This window comes from Vidua macroura, chromosome 7, assembly GCF_024509145.1.
Source record: "Vidua macroura isolate BioBank_ID:100142 chromosome 7, ASM2450914v1, whole genome shotgun sequence".
In the NCBI taxonomy this organism is placed as follows: domain Eukaryota; kingdom Metazoa; phylum Chordata; class Aves; order Passeriformes; family Viduidae; genus Vidua; species Vidua macroura.
In genome coordinates this window covers 21,466,114-21,485,587 of record NC_071577.1, presented here as the reverse complement: position 1 = coordinate 21,485,587, position 19,474 = coordinate 21,466,114, and the positions used below count along the sequence as shown (strand labels likewise).

Sequence of the window (19,474 nt, the reverse complement as noted above, 5' to 3'; positions counted from 1 at the left end):
AACCTCCCTCCCTTTGTTCACCCTCTGAACAGATATGCTTATTTTGTTTACTAGTTGTTTAAGATATTAAGCCACAAACACATGGTAATTAATATGCACAAGATGCAGTCCATGATCACTAGGGAGCATCTCCACTGAAGCTGCTCTAGCTGCCCAGATCATACACACAACCCAGGTTAATTAAATCTCCATGTCAACTCAACAATTCGAAGAAGAATAATTGCAGAATTAGAACAATGTTTTGTTGGGGTTTTTTACCAGTAAAATATTCAATTTTCATTCAATATCATGAAGGCATAGGAAGACTGTACCTCATGCTTGGTGTGCACCTTTATGGGGTAGAAAAATTGGCAATGAGTGAGAGTTTGGGGGTTGGTTGTTTTCTAAAAAATACTTGCAGTTCAAAGTGGAGTATCTACTTGCATTAACCACCTACCACAATTATGTCTTTGATCCTCATCGCTCATATCCCCACAGTCATTATCACCATCACAGATCCACGTTGCTGGGATACATCTGCCATCATCACATCTGAACTGGTCACTCGAACAAGTCCGCATTTGGGGCACTTCAAAAGGAACACAATCACTGTGCTTGTTAAACTAACCTGCACTGCCATGAAATCTACTGACGACTATTTCAGGGAGAAACTTAGGACAGTGAAATGTAAAATCAAAGCTTAATTGTAAAATAGATAATGTATAAGATGCAAAACATTTTCTTAAGCTAAAGGTGCAACCCCAATAATGTGCAAAGTGAGCTACCAGCCCTGCTGAACCAACAGAAGAATCTTGCCTTGTGTTATTCTTACTTTTACAGTGAGAATAATAACTATGTTATAATACCAATTGTCACTAACTTCAGTTAGCTACTTCTCTTTTTCCCTGGAGATCGCAGTCTTTTTTTTCACCTCCTAACCTACTCCTCTGCTTATTCCCAGCAGTTTCTATTGTACATACAGGATTTGTTTACTGTAATAGTATGATACCCATATACTGTGTCAACACTGTTCCCTTCTGCATCCCACATTCCCTTTTTCCCCAAATGTAATACTGCATGCACACTTTCTGTACAGCAGGACATCTGCTTTTACATGCAAAACAATACCAAAATACTTGCTATTTTTTGCCATTTGATTCATTACCATCATAGTCTTATAGGGATAGGAGCTTATATATTAAGAGCAATCAGTTGTTGCAACTAAAACCTTCATATTCCATACACAGATTTAAGTATTTAAAACTCAAATTACTCAGTGACTCAGATTAGAGAGAGTGAATAAAACCCAGAAGATACTTATTTTCCACCTAGTCTGGATTAAAGCTTTTGCCTACAAGACAAATTACTGATTTGCCATAATCCATCATGTTGTATCTTCTGAGTGCAGACTTACCACAAGATGCAGGTTCATCAGAGCCATCAGCACAGTCTATTCCTTGATCACAGTACCAATGAGCAGGAATACAACGTCCCGATGTACAACGAAACTCACTGTTTGTGCAAGTCAGAGAGACTGGAAGAAAAAAACTATGCATGAGTTCTTTTTTTTTCTGCTACTTTTCCAAATTGTTTTAAGTTGCTTTTGAGTCCATGTTATGCAAAAAATACTACAGTCCCCAAAAAAGAAAGAGAAAAAATTATGCTAGGAAGGATGTCTCTTCCCAGCCTCTCTGGAAAGAGTTCATTGTACAAACTAGCTTGATATTTGTATGCAGAAAATGCGCTTGATTTTCTCCCTGGGCATACGTATCAGCTAGTAAGTAGACAGAATTTGTCCTGGAAATAGGATTGCATGCAGCAACTGTACATATATTCTGCATTTATACTTGAGATAGGAAAATGATCACATTCCAGTGTACTCATTTTTCCAGTGCTAAAACCAGGCATAACAGTGCTTTACAGGAAATCAAAATTAGTATCTCATGGTAGGGAATTTTCCTCCTACCAATTTTTCACTTGCTGGTGGGAATCTTTCTTTATTGACAGTGAAGAACAAACCATAATACTGAGCAGTTCCAGCTCAGCATGCTGCAAATACTCTCTGCACTTCAGCCAAGCCCCTTGATCTCGGCATGTATAAGGGGTTTTGACAATTTCTTCAGTGGTTGCCAATACTTTCCTGTACCCTCTGATAGTTTCAAAATACCAGAAGGATTAAGTCTGGCCTTTTAACTTGCTCTTCCCTGTGCCTTTAATGATGGAAATCAAAGAGTTAACTATTGCTCATTAACATTTTAGTGTTTCTTTCTTTCATCTCTCATTCTCTCTCTCCCTCTTCCTTGCCCTTCACCACTTTTCAATATATGTAATTCATCAGGGACATAAACAGTAGAAGGGACAAAGTACACCTTTGACAAGCAGAACAAGGCTCACTATAGCCACATATTCTTGACACATTGGTGTCCATAGATAGAAGTGGCCACATTTTGGCTACAAAAATTGAACTCATGTTTTAGAAAAACTGTGGCAGTTAGTTCAAGGCATGTACCTTTAGAAAAAATAGTGAAAGCAAAAATAATCTACTCAGGCAATACTAAAACGAAATCATGACCTGAAAATATCCATTAAGTTTTAAAAATTGATTAATAGTATTTCATACAGGAAAACCACTACCTAACTTCTACCTAATAAAAATGTCCTAGCAAAGTTAATCTGGTTTGTAACTAAGGCTGATTCAAAACCAGGCACTTCTATATCCTAACTGGAAGATACAATAAAGAATGAATCATATGCTAAAGCATAACCACATGAAAGAGCTAAAAGAAATTTGAGACCATACACAAATTCATTCAGTTAGAAGGAAGAATATTCTAATGTTAAAGTTATGGAAAAAGACAACTCTCTATGATACTTAAGTGCCACACACCTTGTAAAACAATAAAAAATACAGACCAAAATAAGCAAAAGGAACAATCCTCAAATGCTATATTAAAACTCTGCAAAAATGTACCATCTTTTTTATTAGATAAAAGTATTCTTTAGATAATTATGAGATAATAGGATGATGCATATCTAACTTCAGTGTTACAAAAGTAGATGTTTTGAGAACAGTTGGGGTTATATTAAAAGAAAAGAGCATTGGAATAAATTACAGAGGTATCAGAGAAGTAACAAAGGCCCTTTAACTCTCTTAACTTACCACAGTGAGTAGGACTCTCATCACTCATATCTCCACAGTCATTATCACCATCACACAAGTACGTTCGAGGAATGCAAATATTTGTGCTTTGACATTTTGTAAAACCAGACTGGCACGTACGCTCCGCTTTAAGGAGGAGGAAGAAAGCAAAAGTGCTTTAGAGTTGTTTTAAACACTGTTATGCTGTTATTTTCATGAACTGCGAAAGTAGCCAATATTGAACTAATCACAGTTTACATCATAAAGAAAACAAATATAACTGATAACTTTTATAAGGCATATAATTTTAAACTGTGTCATTATGGGATCACAATATACACTCCTGATTACTAAATATAGTATAATTAATATAGCATGACAGAAAGTAAAAGGCCATTGTCAAATTCCAGGCTAATCCTGCAAAAACAGAAGCCCTGAATCCAAGTTATCTGAAATAATATTTTTGAAATGCATGGAAGTACTCACAAGAATTAACATTACATACTGCAGGAGAACTTGTTGCTTCAAGGCAGACTACTTACAGCAACATTTATTATGTAATATCTTAGGGTGTTTCAGAACATGATTTAGCAACTCTATTTGCTTCAAACAGCACTAAACAGTACCTTTGTCCTTCTTGCTGATTTTATCAGATTTATTCACATAAAACCACATTTCCCTCTTCCTTCATCTAGAGAGTCAGACATAAATAGGCACTAGGTACCAAGGCTCAACTTACGACAATTCCTCTCATCTGATGTGCCATTGTCATAACAGTTGTTTACTCCATTGCAGACATACTGAAGGGATATACACCTTCCATTATTGCAAGTAAATTCTGTGTGGGAGTCACAGGTTCGGAACAAGCAGCCAAGCTCATCACTGTTATCTCCACAGTCATTGTAGTGATCACAGCGGTAATGATAGGGTACGCATCGCCCGTTGCCACAGGTGAAAGCTGTTGGCTGACAAGTATGGAAAGCTGTAGAAAATAAAAAAGAAAAAAAAAGTGGATAAAATATAATCTTAAGTTCTCTGACAAAGTAACAAATAAAATCACAATATTTTTACCTGCCAGGGCAAACACAGCTGCAAAACGGACTGCATGAAAAGTAAAATACATATTTAAATTAAAAAAATTAGAAATTGGCTATACATGACAAAAAATCAATACTACAGTGCTTCTGGACTCTAAAGCAAACCACTAGTCTTTCAGACCTCAAATCTGTGAGCAGGCAAGGGATTGTTTCTAAACTACAGCCATAAGATCCATGATCATAAAGCCATAAAAGTGACAGAGACTACAGAACAGGCAAGACAGAGTATATTTTCTGAAGCAGTTATTTTAAATGCTTACCACACACACTTTCCAACTCATCACTGCCATCACCACAATCATTGTCATTGTCACATTTCCACCGCTCAGAGATACAATGTCCATTAAGGCATGTGAAGAAACCAGTATCGCACCTGGTACCATTATCCACAATACAGTGCTTGTTGTTATTGGCTAAATACCAGCGACCTTCAGAGGGGCACTGACATTCTGCACCAGCTGGACCTAAATTTATGTTTGAAATTTAGTTTTAAAAAAATAAAAATAGGACACAACAAAAAGGAAAATTAACATTGATATTTTATATAGGTTTCCATGAAAGTGTTCACAGTTGTAACACTGGAAAAGGCAAAGAAATTTTCATAATTCCTATATGATCTATTTACTTAGATAGTAGTACGGTGACTTAGCCAGACTTTTATCTCAGTTAAGCATATGCAGATGCATTGAAACCCACAGAAGTTATTTCAGAGTTCCTTAGAGGAACTGAGATCAGAATTTGGAGTATCTTACTACTGCTTGTTGTCCAAATGCCTTTTTAGTGGCAGCAAGATGACATGTGATGCTTTCAAATATCACAGCTATATCCACTGAAACTTTATCCTTCAAAATGAAAACAAGTGTTCAAAATTTCTTGCAATAGACAAACTGCTCTTCTCAAAATTAATGAGAAGTTTAGTTGTTTTCAGGCAAGATAGATCTTTAATGGTATTTAAGATGATACAAATGAAAACAGACACTGAATGACTTTTTCAAAGTCAAGGATCATAACTTCCAAAAATCTACAACACATTAAACAGCTCTGTAACATTTATGTAAATAAATAGCAACCATAAATTTTTAGAATGTCTTGTAGGAAACATCTGATCAGTAAGAGCATATACTCTTAAGGTAAGCATATCCTGCAGCACTCACTTCATGTCTCATCCAAGGAAAGTTTAAACCCCAGAAAAAAAATGCTTTGGTTTAAGTTAGAGAAACCCATAATTTTCACCTGTGAGGATTCTCAGATACAACCCCTAGGTTTGTTGGTGAAGTACCATGATCTTAAATGGCACTTATTTTGATTGTATTTATAAATAAAATAGATATTAAAAATTTGTGAACACTAAAAAGTATTTCAGCTGTCCCCATGTGACTAGAATTGTTATAGTCTAAACTCTAATACAGGCAAGAGTAATAGTTTGCAGTCATCAAGTGACGCTGTTGAGCAGGACGGGAACAGAGAACTCCAGATCAGAAGGCTAAGAAAATGAACTCTCTCTTTATTTCAAATGTACCACTCTATATATAGAGAACATCGAGAAGGCTAATTTCATTGGTCTTAGAGTAAAAACATGTGTCACCGTTGGTTTGCAGTGAATGACGCACAGTAGCAGAACATGTCTATAAACAATGTGAATAACAAGATAGATTAGAGAATTATTTACATTCTTTCCCAACTGTTTCCCAGGCTCTTGCCTGGTTAGAAAACCTTTCTCTTTCTCTCTGACTGAGCTGAGAATACCCACAATCAAGCATGACAGCTTACCTGGTGCACAGATGTGACTGCAGCCACCATTGAACTGGTTGCAAGGGTTCATACACTGCTGCTGCTTACTTTTTGCCCAGACATGAATATCCATTGGTCTTTGTGGAAGATTCATGATCATTACAATCTGATCTGAACCATCATACTTATTGGCTCTATAAATGCTTCGTGTGTTCCAGTCTGTCCAATATATGTGCTGATCAAACACTGTCATTGCAAATGGATGCAGAGCAGTGCTAACAATTACCTCACGATTTGTACCAGTGAGAGTGCATCTCTCAATCTTCTGCCTACAATAACATAGAAATTATTACATCTTAAAGAAGTCAAAAGACTTATGTATAAAACCATGCCCTAATTAGTCTGGCAACTGATATCCAGCATTTCAGTAGTGCTCACCAGTATCTCAGGTGCTGCTATGCAGCCAACTCCATTAACTAGAGTTTGAAACAGAAAAGTGTATGTTCCATTTGACATCCTGAATTCCTCTTGAAATAGACATCCCATTACAAGTGCCTTGCCCTCCTGCATGCAGATAAATTCAAACAGCCACTTTCTTCCCAGAAGATTCCATATAGACACAGGCCATGGGATTTATTACACTACAGAGAACACTCTTCTGATACAACAAAAAAAAGGCTGAAAAATAACTTCTATGCTGAAGGAATCAGAGGGGAAAGGTCTGATTGCTGCAGTGGTTTCTCCAAGACCATGGGTAAATTTGAATCCTTAGAAAATGAAACCATTTTTTTAAAACTTTCCTGCTGATAGAAGAAATTCTGTGGCATAAATTCAAGGGTAGAGCTCTGTCTGGTAGGCAACAGCAAGAATATCAGGCCAAATTCCACAGGTGACAGGCATTAACCATAAGCAATGAATACTGTAAAATGTGTACTGCGATTGTATTTGCTGGAGAAGACACTTATGAAAGTCCTGAACTGCATGTAAGACAAACTGACAGCGGGTGCAAGTGCATAAAGCAGAGAACAAAATCTACACTGTGACAGAATATAACTGCTTATTGCAAAGCAGTTTCAATATTAAAACTTGACATTGCATTGCTATTAACTAACTCCTAACATTCTATAATGTCAAGTACCAAATTCAACTGAAATGCTGAAAACCAGCTAAGAAATGAGGAAAAATAAATAGAGCTATTAAAATATTAACTAAATGTAAACCAACAAGTATGTTATCAATACATACAGATTTGCATCAGCCCAGTACAGCTGCTGTTCTTCATAGTCCAGGGTAAGTCCATTTGGCCATACCAAGTTTGTGCTCACAATGGGTGTTCTGAAGTTTCCTCCAAGTGTAGCTCGTTCAATCTTTGCATTTGAACTCCAGTCAGTCCAGTACATATATCTGTCAATAACATAATTATATTTTCATAAAACAAAACTCACAAACTTTGCTTTTGGTGGTATTTCCACCCTCGTGTCCCTCACTGAAGTGTGCATTGCAAAACTACAGGAAAAGATCTTCTTCCTCTATTTTGGCTCACACTGACAAGGGAGTCTTCTAGAGGGATCACAGGGGTCCACTGCAGCGAACTTCAGAAAATTCTTTCCAGCTCGTATGTGAATCCAGTAAAGTCAGTTAATCTCTTCCTTAACTTTCTTAGTTATAACACAGTATAACTGGTAATGAAATTAAAAGCACAGTATCATACAGTAATGCCCCCGTCCTCTCAGGAAATGTTCTGATACTGAAACAAGAATTCTTCTGAAGCATTCAAGGAATACAACAGAAAAAGGGTTAGGGTTATAGGAAGTCTCTGGCAGTCTTTGTCAAGGTCTAAATTGTAGTTTCACCTGCAGTCAAATCACAGTGCAACACATACCCTCTGCAGGGATCTAATACAATGGCTCTCGGCCGTGGCACTCGGGCGATCACTGTGCGGTTTGATCCATCCACAGCCATCGAGCTGATGGTCTGATTGAGGTAGTCACTGTAGTAAACTCTGTTGTTGATCCAGTCAAAGGCTATGCCATCCGGAGTCCCCAGGTCTTAGGCACATGCAAGCAAACACATGGCACGCTCAGCACGGTTTCCTGAGATACTTCAACACTTTTCATCTACTATAATTTCGCTACACCAAAAACTTCTTTGAAATGCCATTGGTACCAGTGCAAATCTGTCAATTTAAAAATCTAGAGTATTAATACTTGGGAATCAGGCAGGCCTGGGTATACAATAGTGTTTCAAAGACCTTTCCTCACATAGATTTAAGTTCTGGTTGCTATTCTTCAAGTGGCATGAATCCTCCCTCACTCCATTATATTAATTTATTATATATAATTTTAATTTATTTATAAAATTTTATATACAAAGCAATATCTATCCAGTTTTATATTTCCATTTCATTGGGATCAAGATGAAATAAGAATCTCAGAAAAGGAAAAAAAAAGAAAGAAAAAAGAGCATTTTATTAGATATCTTAACTAAGTGGTCGACCTTGACCTTTAGCATAAAAATATGTGTTGAGCTAGCGGTAGGTGCTGTAAGTCATTATTTTTAACATCTGATTACTTTGTACCATATTTCAGTGCACTTACCAGATGCAACTACAGTTGGAGAGCTAATTCCTGAGTAAATACTAATATAACTGATTCTTCCTGTTCCTGAAGGATAACTTTGTGTAAAATATATTCGGTTGTTTATGCTGTCAAAATCCAGGGCCACAGCAGTTCTTAACACACTGACTGTGCGGAAGGGAGGACTGTGGTTTTCAGGATCTAGGTGGATACTTCTGAGGGCATTTTCAAGAGCAAAAATCAGGTAATCATCTGTTGAAATGGAACATCTCTTGCCATCACTGCCTAGTGTTCCAAAGGCACAACCACATTTTGGTGTCTGAATGTCAGGGAGGGCAAAACAGAGATGAGAACAACCTCCATTGTTGTCCAGACAAGGATTGTTGTTGACATCAAGGGGAGAACGTGACTGGAAATTATTGTTGTAAATTGTAACATCCCTCAGCCAATTAATATTATCTCTTATTACTGTTGGCTGATCAGTATTGCCTGGCTGCTTGCTGGCTTGGAAGATTTTTTTCAGGTTTCGATCCACCCAGATCATGGAATTGCCGAAGATAGTGATACCATAGGGAGTTGGATAGCGACTGCCGTAACGTACAATTTCAACATCACCACCATCAGGCTGAATTCTTGCAATCATATCTAAGGAATCGTCCACCCAGTAAATGTAGCCATTGCTGTGATCTATGGCCAACCCACGAGGTGTGACAATGCCCTCAGACACAAGAACTGTTCTGTTGGTGCAGTCAAGGAAAGCACGTTCGATCTTTGGATTTTGCCCATAATCTGCCCAGAAGATATATCTGTTTTTTGGGTCAACTACTATATGTCTTGGCATGTCTATGGTAGTTTTCAGAAGCACACGGCGATAAGTTGTGTTTAAACGCAAAACTTCTATAAAAGTCTCTGTCAGGAAGGCATTTGTAAAGTAAAGATTTCCTGTATACAAAAAACCAAAACAAAACAAATCAGAAAAGCAAAACAGAAAGTTAATATTAGCACAAATACCTGAGAAACATAAGTTGCTAAAATACTGAACCACAAAATGAATAGCCATCATAAATATGTTAGTAGTTGGAAGCATAAGGTATTTGCCTACCATCTGATGAATTAGGAAGAAGACAGCCAAACTGACAGTAGACAATTAATTTCTAAATTCTCATGGATGGCCATGGGTATCAGTAGTACAGTTGCCTTTTAAAACACACAACTATGAAATCCATGTTATGGCACAAGACTGTATACAGGAACTAAATTGAGCGTTTACAGCAGATGATTATCCTAAAACTCATCCCAACAAGCCTATCAATCAACTGAAGAACTTTTGCAAAACATATATACAGTACATATATATACAAAACTAAAGTATTAATGGCAATTGTTGATTAATACTTTCTGAAGAGTTAATATTTTAATTAATCTCTAATATGTTTAAATAGGAACAGGAAGTACACATGTGGAAATTATAGTTCAAAGATAAAAATTTCTCTGCTTTTTTAACTTTTCATTATAACTTATAACATGTGTACACAGCAATCTCAGGGTACATAAAAAGTCCTTTCTTATTTACAATGTCATAACACAGGTTTTGTGCATTCTTCTCTGGTTTCTCTGCATTTTTCTCATGTTTTCACAATGGTAGTTCACAGCTATGTACAAACATACAGACAAGAACAGAGGCCTAAGAAAAATATTAAAGCATCAGTAGAGAAAAGGCTCTATACATCTTCTCTGATAAACTTTCACCTTTTCATATATATATACATAAACATAAGAGCCATTCATTACTTCCTCTTATTTTAAAACCAGTCCATTAAAGCACAAGCTGGAACCATAGTGCTTCCATTCAAAATAGTTCCATTAGAATCTGCTTATGTTAGCCTAAAAATTTTATAATATGTAAACAATAACATTCTCCTAAATTCGGCTGTGCTTACCTGCTACCCAGTCAATTGCAATGCCACGGATCCCATTTCGTCCTATTCCATTTGTAACAACATTTCTAAAATAAGAACCATCAGGTTTAATTTTACGTATTGCATTCTGAGAAGAAACTGTGCTGCTAAAGTCACACCAGTAAATGAAACCAGAAGGCATGTGAACATCCACATGAAGTGCATTTCGTCCTGAAATATTTTGAAAAGTATTAATTAATGATTTTTTAATATAAACGAAATAATTTAAAGTATGTGCTATGCTAGAAAGAAATGCCAAAATACTAGGCATGACAAGATTTTTTCCTATTACAATATTCACATACCTCTTCCTGCCAGTGGTACCATGGCTTCAGAGTGATCTGATGTCTCTAAACTAAATCCTTTAATTGCAGAGAGCATAGAAACAACTACAAATGAACTGTATGGGGAACAGGTTCTGTTATCAGGATTTAGCTGAAATCCAGTAGCACAGGCACAGGTGAATAATCCACGAGGTACAGGCAGGCAAAGCTGCTGGCAAACTCCAATATTATTACTGCAGCCATTTGTGGAACCAGCAGAATCTGCAAAAGACATACATGGCAAAACAAAAATCTCAATTGTATCATCACAAACACCCATGGATATACACCCAAATGCATACACTTGTATAATATTAACAATCAGCTGACAAAAATAAAGATCCTAATCAGAATACATTTTAGCACAGATGTGATAGCAATGGGTTTACTGGTCTCTTGTCATCTAAAATCAATGGGGCCAACAATCAGATAAAACAAATTTGAAGCTAAAGTAACAAAATTTCTTAGTCAACATGACTTTAGTAAAATTACATGAGCCAATACATGCCTTAACTAGATGGTGGAGCATCTCTTTACCAAAACCAGGCAAAATGCTTCTGACACTTTTCCTGTAAACCAAATCAAAGCATGTCCTTTGAAAGAGCAACCATTCTGTCTCTAAGGAAAGTTCGAGTTTTTGCAAGTTGAATATCCTGAAACATCTCTCTAGCAAATACTCACTGTCTCTGTAATACACACGTAGGCTCTTCAGTCTTGGGACATTATCTCTCAGTACTACTTTGTTTGCACCGGTGGCCTTGTCAACTCGTTCAATTACTTCATAATCTCGATCAGTATAGTACAGAAAGGTACCGTACACAGCAACTCCCCAGGGATGAGAAAGATGAACCACCAAAGTCACACGATTTGTACCATCCATATTGCCTCTCTCAATCTAAGAAATAATTTTAAAGATTAAGATTATATTTCCTATAGCAACAGTTCAGTGTTATAATATAAAACTAGAATGCAATGCATAATACTAAAATCTCTTTTGTGCATGAAATCTTTAGGTACAAGGTAGGAAGAAAAGGCAGGCAGTATATTATTTCTGATCTTGTACTTTTGATGGTATTCAATAACAACAGCTATCCAGATTTCGCTTGGTCCTGCAACTCCCATTTATAAGAAAAAACTGAAGTAACTGAATCACTCATGTGAACCATAGATGCAGAGACAGGTAAAGAAGCAATTATTTAAAAAATATCACCTACCATTCCTGTGCTTGTAACAGCCCAGTACAACTTCTGTTCCTTAATGTCAATGGTAAGGAATTCTACATGGTCCAGGTTGCCAGTGAAGAGGGTTTGTATGCCTGAGCCATCCATGTTTGCACTGGCAATCTTTGCTGGGACTCCACTGTCAGTTCCCTGGTCTGTCCAGTACAACTTCCTATAACAGACATTTTCAGATCTGTTAGCAAAACTGGCAAGAGAAATCAGTGGACCAGAGTTGATTGAGCATATGCTTAAAACTGATTCCTCTGTCAGTCTAATACTTCAGCACATGCTGAACAGAGCTCATGTTGAATCAAACCACAATGAAAAAGAGCTTATTTGAGAAAGAGAAGAATGCAGGTTCTCTCAACAAAGAGAAACACCTGCTTCTCTTGAAAGAGAGGACTGCCTCTTAAATAGTTTTTAGAAGTCCATAACCTCACCTATTTCGTCCCACAATATCATCAGCAGGTAAACGCACTAGAGTATTATGACTATAACATAAAAGGAGGAAAATAATAGTTCTGTTTCACAGATGGCTGCAACATTTCAGAGTGAGTTTGGTTTCAATTATCAATTAAAACTACAGAATCAGAAAAAATATAGACGAAACAGAAAAAAGGCAAATTGCCCTTTTTGAGAGCAAGCGGCAAAATTATATTCAGTGCTATGCTTTTTGACATGTGACATTTTTTCCATGTAATAGGTCTTTCTACTAGGCTCAAGTCAGATACCACAAGATATTTTACAGAAAGACTTTGGAGTACTCTTTATTCTGGGTTCCCATTTTTCAGGGATTTTTTCACAATCATAATATTCTGAGATTTTTTTGAATTAAAAAATGGTACTATACAAGCATATTGTAAATTAAGGAGGATGAACATCTATGTTATAATTTAGGAAGCTATGCACTTATACAGCTTAAAAAGAGTAAATAAATTCTGCACAAATATGAAACAAACAAAACCATGTCAAATCCAGGATGAAACCTGAAAAACCTAAAAAACAAGAAAAATATGGAGAATACACTCATGAGTAAATACAATAGCAGTTTTGGAAATTTACCCTCTTGCTGGATCAACTGCCAAACCAATTGGTGTGCCAGCTCCCAGAGAGGTGCCATCATTGGTAATCAGTGTTTTCCTGTACATTATGTCACCATTCAGCTTCAGGACCTATGCAAACATTGAACTTATCAGACCATGCAATATGGAACTTACAGTACATCTTCAAAATACAGGAATGAAGCCTAAACCAACACAGAGTTGAAATTGCAGAAGACATTCTCGAATACCACGAAGAAAAAGCACATTGTTCCGTACTCTAACCACCTCCCTTCTCTAACAAGCACCCTTGAAGGAGCTGCTTGCAGCTAAGAACCTGCCTATGGCAGCAAGGAAGAATCCTAGGTATAAAAACAGTTCATCTTTCAGTTTCCATAATATCTTCAAGGACTGAATGGGTTGATGAAATTCTGATTTAGGAAGTATCCCATTTCATTTGCTCAAATTAGCTGCCTTTTAATTTAATAGTAGGCATTTCTATTTTGGAACAAGAGCACTAATGACTGGGGTTATTCACAGTCATTACTGTATTATATATTACTTATCCTCCATTTCCCTACATTGAATGACAATTTTATCCTTCACATACCATGAGACTGCTTGTCTCTAGAAAGCTACATGATATGTTATCAAAGCATTTGGGAATGGATCTTACTGCGTTCAATGGCAGCATTCCTTTACTATCAGAGGCATTGCATCGGGATCATTGTTTGAAGTAAGGATAGTAACAGCAGTAACTCTAATAATCATAGATATTGTGTGTTAAACACTAGAAGCCTAAGGCGTTGTAAGGAGAAAACAAAAAGAGAGATTTATACACAAATAAAGTTTGCAGGATAGATCTATGCAAAAATAAAGTGTCCAGAATACACTGCTTTCAATCTTTTTGACTATGCTTAAATTTAAGTTTCTGTTCAAGTTTGTAAAGTATTTTTCTACACACAGATTACACTTTAAAATAAATCTTATTTAAGTTTTTCTTTAAATAAATATTACTAATTTCAACCTCTATAGGTAGCAATGAAAAATCTAGGCTCTTAGTTTCCAATCATCCCTCTTAAATAATTACCTCAATTGACTGTGTCCCTGGGTTACTGTAATACAGGTTTGCAGATATCCAGTCTAGTGCCAGACCAATAGGAGCACCAATAACAGCTGCTGGAGCAAAAACTGTCCTGTTGGCTCCATCTGACCTCACTCTGTGAATTTCACCCTTGGAAAGAAAAATAACAAAAGTTTAAAAAAATGTCAAGAGCAGAAAACACTCCTCTATTCCAACTACACTAGCACTTCTTTTATACTGCAATCTTTTCTAATGCTAGTGCAGTTCTAGGAGGGAGAAGGCAGAGATAGGACTGAACCAGCAAAATAAAATGGAGCACAGAAACTAGAGAAATATCTTTTTTGCAGAGGGTGATCCATGACTGACACAGGTGTCTTAGCTCTGTTTGGGAGCAACAGAAGCCTGAGGCCTGCAGGTCAGGGATACAGCTGGGGGACACAGCCCAGAGACACACATTTGTCAGGCTTTGTCAAGACCCACCTAAAGCAGACCTAACACCTAACACTTGGCCTACGAAGGCACCTGCCATTCCACTTGCCAGGATTTAACTTGCTGGTAATGGATGTATCAGCCCTTGACCTCTTACACTATTGTATATGTCAGCTGTATCTGCTGGCTGACATCTGTAAAGAGTATTTTTTCAGACTGCTGGGAAGATGAAACAGATTCCCAAGTACTTAAGTAGTTTCTCGGGTAAAGGTTTGCTTAAATAGGTCTATTTAAATACTTCATTGAACTAAACATTCTAACTTTAAAAGAACAAATAATTAAACAAATTGTGATTTCTTTATTAGTGGCATAGAATACACTTTAAAATTAGTTATTTTAAAAATTGTATTTACTTCAGAGCTGCAAAATGTAAAGAAAGCAGGTTGGGGGAAAAAAGCAAAAATCCTGTGTGGATGAAACATAACAAGTTTGTGTGGATTCTGTTAAAACATAATTACAGAAATATCCTATCTACCATCATACTTCTCCAAGACCTAATTATTGCTTTTCTTGACAAAAATAATTGGTTTTAAGTTTCCAAGAGTGAAGACATATTGCAGAATCAGTAGTTTCCTATCACATCTGTCTCACTGACTATCATAGAATTTTTCCTTTTGAAGTGTCCATTCACAAAAATGATGTAATTTTTTCATCTTTTGTTTTTTTGACAAGTTAGCCTTATAGAACACATACAGTTTCTTAGTTCGTGACCAGCAATAAAAGCAATTAGTCAAACAATTCTAATTAACTATTAAAAATTACTTTAAATACATTTTTAAATCTATAAGCCTCACATGTGCTACCTGGAAATTATTGTGAATTTGCAATAATTTTCTATTTAAAGAAAAAGATGCTTCTCTATGATGTTAGTTCATTGAGTGCTCAGACTAAATGTACATACATTCATTCTAATGTTAAGTGTCACTGTGCCCAATGCACTGCTCCCATGGAGAAGTGCTCTGGCTGTGTTTGCAGAATTGACTCCTAAGTCAAGAGAGCAGAGAGAGTGGACTACAGCACAGCAGGGCTGAGAGTGTGGGTCTGTCAATGCTCTCCAGTATTTCCTGTTCATGCCTCCAAGACAGAAAAAACATTAATCAGATGTTTCTGATGACAAAAATAAGAACTACTTTACAAAAGAGACAAAGCTTCTTTACTTGTCCAACCAACCAACAACCAACCAAATAAGAAAAAAATTTTTAAAAAACCAACAAACAAACAAAAAACCCACCACACCACCAAAAGACATGCTAACATATTTCAGTCCAAAACACTTTTCAAAAATAAAAAAGGTTTTAATTTAGTGCACATTTTGAACACAAATACTAACTTACTGGATTTTCAACCCAATAAATCATCTGTTCGGAGTCATCAAAGTCAACATCAACACCATTTTGAACTCCTGCTATTGGAACCATAGCATCATTTGTCTTCTCCTCAGGGTTCAGAGAAATTCCATAAATTATATTATCTCTTACAGCAATAAGGAAAGGATGTTCAACTGTGAAAACAAACAGTAATTCAGAGTTGCTCCTGGTCAAGAAAAAGGCATTACAATATGCTTTCCCCCTCCCACCCAAAAGTTCCCTGATGCTGAGAATGGCTCAATATTACCAGTGATGTTTTGAAACCATTTACCTTGTTTCCTCACTAGAAGCAAGGTTATCAGTTACTTAAACTGCTGTAACATTTTAAGTTTCAGCACTGTGCAGTCATAATGCAAATTCTGAGCAGAAGGAAGTAAATAAGGCAGGATCATTCACTGCCAGACAAAAGAAGAATATTTGTGCAGCTGCTCTAAGCTGCTTTTTCAAATCTCTGAGAAGTGGAACCAGCCAAAGCTCTGAGGATTCTGCAGGACCTGCCTGTGGAAGGTTCTAATGCATATTAAGCAGGACCCACAAACACGGAACGTCACAGCAGCAACTGTTGATCATTATTACAAAATATAACTGCAGCACTGTTTTCTTGTTTTATCCCTAAGGCAACAGACATACTCCCTTATGGTATATTTACTTTTGGGTAAACTTGTACCCTTATGCTTAAATCTCATTCACAAAGGGCAATGCATGATGTGATCTGAGAAAATGCATCAGAGAGCTGCAGAGTGAGAGTCAGCAACTGCATTTCTCATCTGCTAGGGACTAGAGGAAGAGAATCTCATGAACACAGATTCCCTCCCCTCTTCCTTTTGCTCTGGTCTTTGGAGAACAAATCCTAGCCTCTTCTTCCCACAGGCACAAGCTACCACTTAACAGGGAACTGGGCTGCTGTAGAAGTAACCCATTTCCTCTTTTATAATAGATCAAAGACTTGGTTGGCTGGTTTGATTTTGATTTTCTTTACTGGCTGCTTAACACATTTATATAAATTTTGCAGTAAAAATTCTAGCATGAAAAGCCACAAAACATAGCATCACTGCACCTCTCAAAAATTATTCTCCATACTTCTCTCTGGCTTCTAGAAGTACTTGTCAAATCTAACTTACTGCTTCAAGTTTTACACCTATGCAAACCTATACAATCTGATGATTCTTCATTCTTATGATAGAAAACAGAGCAAATTTGCTGAGCTATAGAGACATAAAAACTGAGGTAGCTTCATCAGATTGGCATTAATATAACTTCTGCAAGTCTTAAAATTAATAGAATTTACAAGAAAAATTATAATCCATATAATATTAGTGTATTGTTATATTAAATATGCACATGTACCATGTTGATACAATATTTTAATATACAAAAATTCCATTGTTTCCAAGCCAGCTTGCTACCATCTTTTATATCAACCCAAAATGTGGCTTAAAATAAAGTAAGTACTTTTAAAGGCAAGTTTTCTTCATCTTATATAAAGCTAAAAATGTTGCAATCCTAGAATCAATGAAGCTGGTAGTATTTAATATGCAAAGTAAGCAGAGACCAGCAATATCACTGTTGGTAGAGACACTGGCCAATCAATCGCATGCAGCTCAGTTTAATCTTTTTTCTGAAAGATTGTGCTGGCCTATTAAACATCGACAGCAAGGGTAACAGTAAATATTAGTAGAGAAAGGACAAATGTCCATTTGTGTGTAATATTATCATAAAACAGCCTGAGTTGGAAGGGATTTTAAAGATCATCTAGTTCCAACCTTTCTGCCATTGGCAGGGATATTAATCATTAGCAATTATTAAAATAGTTTACAATTAAAATAATCGGTATTTTTTTTAACTTTTTCTGGTGTGCTGACCTTCAGCAAATACATTTTTTTTAAATTACCCAAATCTGTAGATATTTTCTACATACTGTAAAAATTAAGTCTAAATAGAAAAAAATACGCCCATATAGTTTAAAAGAATTGTACTTCATAGAAAGATACTGCTATTTCTCTCTTACAGAACATCTATGTTAATAAAAGGCCCACAGTTGTACCTAATCAGACACAGGGAAATTTGAAACATGTGAAAAACAGAGATAAGAAATGTCAATAGCTGAATTCAGTGGCAGAATTGAGTCAACTTCTACATGTACATGTGCTTCATCACTGGCATATTTCATTTCTTTTATCATGATCCCTCTATAAGCCTGCACATAATCAAACAAGTGTAGATTTCTAAAAGAATCCCTCTTTTTTGTAATAGATTAAACAAATTCACACTTCATTTCAAATTATATAAATTGGTAATTCCCTTGCTGTTGACTAAGAAAAACGTCAGCAATACAGCCCTTTAAAGAGCACATTGCTAAGTATCAAGCAGGAAAATAATGTGATATTGGCCTTTAATATTTAAATAGTTTTAAAAGAAAAGGCTATTTTGACTTTTTGACTGATAGATTTCCACTGTTAGCTCATCCCAAAGATAATTTCAATTAAATTTCAGTTATTTATTTCTTCAGTTATTTGAAGCCTCCTACATAGAGAGGCACAAAGCACATTTCATATCTGTACAACTGATGGTAAAATTAATAGTGAATGCTTCATCTGACAAAAGCAATGTGGTCAAATTTCTAGTCACAAATTGCTTACCACTACTTTGAATTTTTGTGGCTTCTTTTTAAATTAACTGGCTATATGACTTTTACAAATTGCAGAGATCTGTGGACTATCCAAAGATAATTCAGTGGTCCTTTTTGATATGAAGTTTTGTTTGCAAAGGTGAGTTCTGTTACAGCTGCATCACATGTAATCACACGTAATTTTAGACTGTGTTTCTAGACCTTCTGCATTTGACAAACTACTTTTTTACACTAGAGAGGGAAAAAGATGAAGATGAGAAATTTTGATCAGAATTTCAAAATGCATTAGTTCAGATAGGCTGAAGAGAGTATTAAGTAGCAGGAAGAACATCTCACCTGATTAGAGGAAACCAAAATATTGTGAATTACTTCTTAACAAAATACAGGCTGAGAAAGAATGTGATAGTCACTTCAAACATATACAAAATAAAACCTACCAGTGCTAAAGGAGAACTACTCATGCTATTTATTATGAAAGATAAAAATAGCATCAGAAATGGGCATAAAATGGTGAAAGACTATATTTGAACAGAAAACTAGGTTTCCAAATACTAAAATTGTGAGGTTCACTGAATTTTAGGGGCAAGAACCCAGGTTAATCTAAAACTGGAGTTTGACTAGTGAAAGGCAACATATGAGTCACAGTCAAGGGCAACAAAGAAACAAACTTCAGTGACTAAGGAAGTCCCTTCCAGTCCTGCATCCTGACATTCTTACAGTTAAAACCCATTTCCAAGCTGAATACTTACAATGAACACAACGATCTGCCACAGTATGTTTTTATTTTTAACTGATATTAAGCTCCTTCGATTTGTATTTCAACAGCCAAACATTCCATGTGG

The 19,474-nt window shown here is 36.2% G+C and overlaps 1 protein-coding gene across 1 annotated transcript in view; it reads right to left on the bottom strand.

Annotated features, from left to right (window-relative positions):
* The window catches only part of LRP2 (LDL receptor related protein 2), a 114,804-nt gene that overhangs the window by 35,894 nt on the left and 59,436 nt on the right, over positions 1–19,474 (bottom strand). The window contains exons 32-47 of the mRNA XM_053982835.1: positions 15,971–16,137; positions 14,154–14,297; positions 13,086–13,195; positions 12,018–12,195; positions 11,485–11,698; positions 10,786–11,025; positions 10,463–10,651; positions 8,544–9,464; positions 7,829–7,994; positions 7,192–7,350; positions 5,986–6,275; positions 4,476–4,679; positions 3,858–4,100; positions 3,140–3,265; positions 1,394–1,513; positions 437–568 (exon numbers count right to left, since the gene is read on the bottom strand). Of these exons, the coding sequence (XP_053838810.1) occupies positions 437–568; positions 1,394–1,513; positions 3,140–3,265; positions 3,858–4,100; positions 4,476–4,679; positions 5,986–6,275; positions 7,192–7,350; positions 7,829–7,994; positions 8,544–9,464; positions 10,463–10,651; positions 10,786–11,025; positions 11,485–11,698; positions 12,018–12,195; positions 13,086–13,195; positions 14,154–14,297; positions 15,971–16,137 (3,603 nt within the window). The remainder of the gene's footprint in view (positions 1–436; positions 569–1,393; positions 1,514–3,139; positions 3,266–3,857; positions 4,101–4,475; positions 4,680–5,985; positions 6,276–7,191; positions 7,351–7,828; positions 7,995–8,543; positions 9,465–10,462; positions 10,652–10,785; positions 11,026–11,484; positions 11,699–12,017; positions 12,196–13,085; positions 13,196–14,153; positions 14,298–15,970; positions 16,138–19,474) is intronic.